General features: G+C 36.3%; 1 protein-coding gene and 1 long non-coding RNA gene across 4 annotated transcripts in view; one reads left to right on the forward strand and one right to left on the reverse strand.

Moving 5' to 3' along the window:
• Positions 1–556, forward strand: part of DPM1 (dolichyl-phosphate mannosyltransferase polypeptide 1, catalytic subunit) — a 23578-nt gene that overhangs the window by 12555 nt on the left and 10467 nt on the right. For all 3 annotated transcript variants that reach the window (XM_011951367.1, XM_011951368.1, XM_011951369.1), the window contains exon 6: positions 52–147. In XM_011951367.1, the coding sequence (XP_011806757.1) occupies positions 52–147 (96 nt within the window). The remainder of the gene's footprint in view (positions 1–51; positions 148–556) is intronic.
• Positions 1–556, reverse strand: part of LOC105518388 — a 15018-nt gene that overhangs the window by 2839 nt on the left and 11623 nt on the right. The window lies entirely within an intron of this gene.

Raw genomic sequence — 556 nt, forward strand, 5'->3', positions numbered from 1 at the left:
AAAATGATGTTGAAATGGCTTTTTCTAATTGACAGCTAATTTATTCTACAGGAAGCAAAAGGAGGGCAATTTTGATATTGTCTCTGGAACTCGATACAAAGGAAATGGAGGTGTATATGGCTGGGATTTGAAAAGAAAAATAATCAGGTAGGTACATGTGTTACAACTTCTTTATTAGTATAACTACTGGAAGTGTATTCATAGCAAGTATTTGGATTAGCTGTCATGCTGCCTGGGATTTGTAGGATCAGGTTATAATTTCTGGTAAATATTCCCAGATAGTTTCTTACAGTTTTTCCTGTGATTAGAGCCTGGATGTTTTTTATTAAGGAAAAATCAGCATAAACCTTTGGACCTTTGGTAGAAATGGCCTCATTCAGCAAAAGTTACTATACTGGACCTCCAGTTTTAATTTATGTGACCTGTTCCATACTTTTAGACTAAATATGTAGGGTTTCTCCCCATAATTATAGTGTTATTTTAATTAAGATCGATTTCAGACAGACCTGGGTTAAAGTCTCAGCTCACTGCAACCTCTGCCTCCTGGGCTCAAGGG

Source organism: Colobus angolensis, unplaced genomic scaffold (assembly GCF_000951035.1).
Source record: "Colobus angolensis palliatus isolate OR3802 unplaced genomic scaffold, Cang.pa_1.0 Scaffold319, whole genome shotgun sequence".
NCBI classification, from domain to species: domain Eukaryota; kingdom Metazoa; phylum Chordata; class Mammalia; order Primates; family Cercopithecidae; genus Colobus; species Colobus angolensis.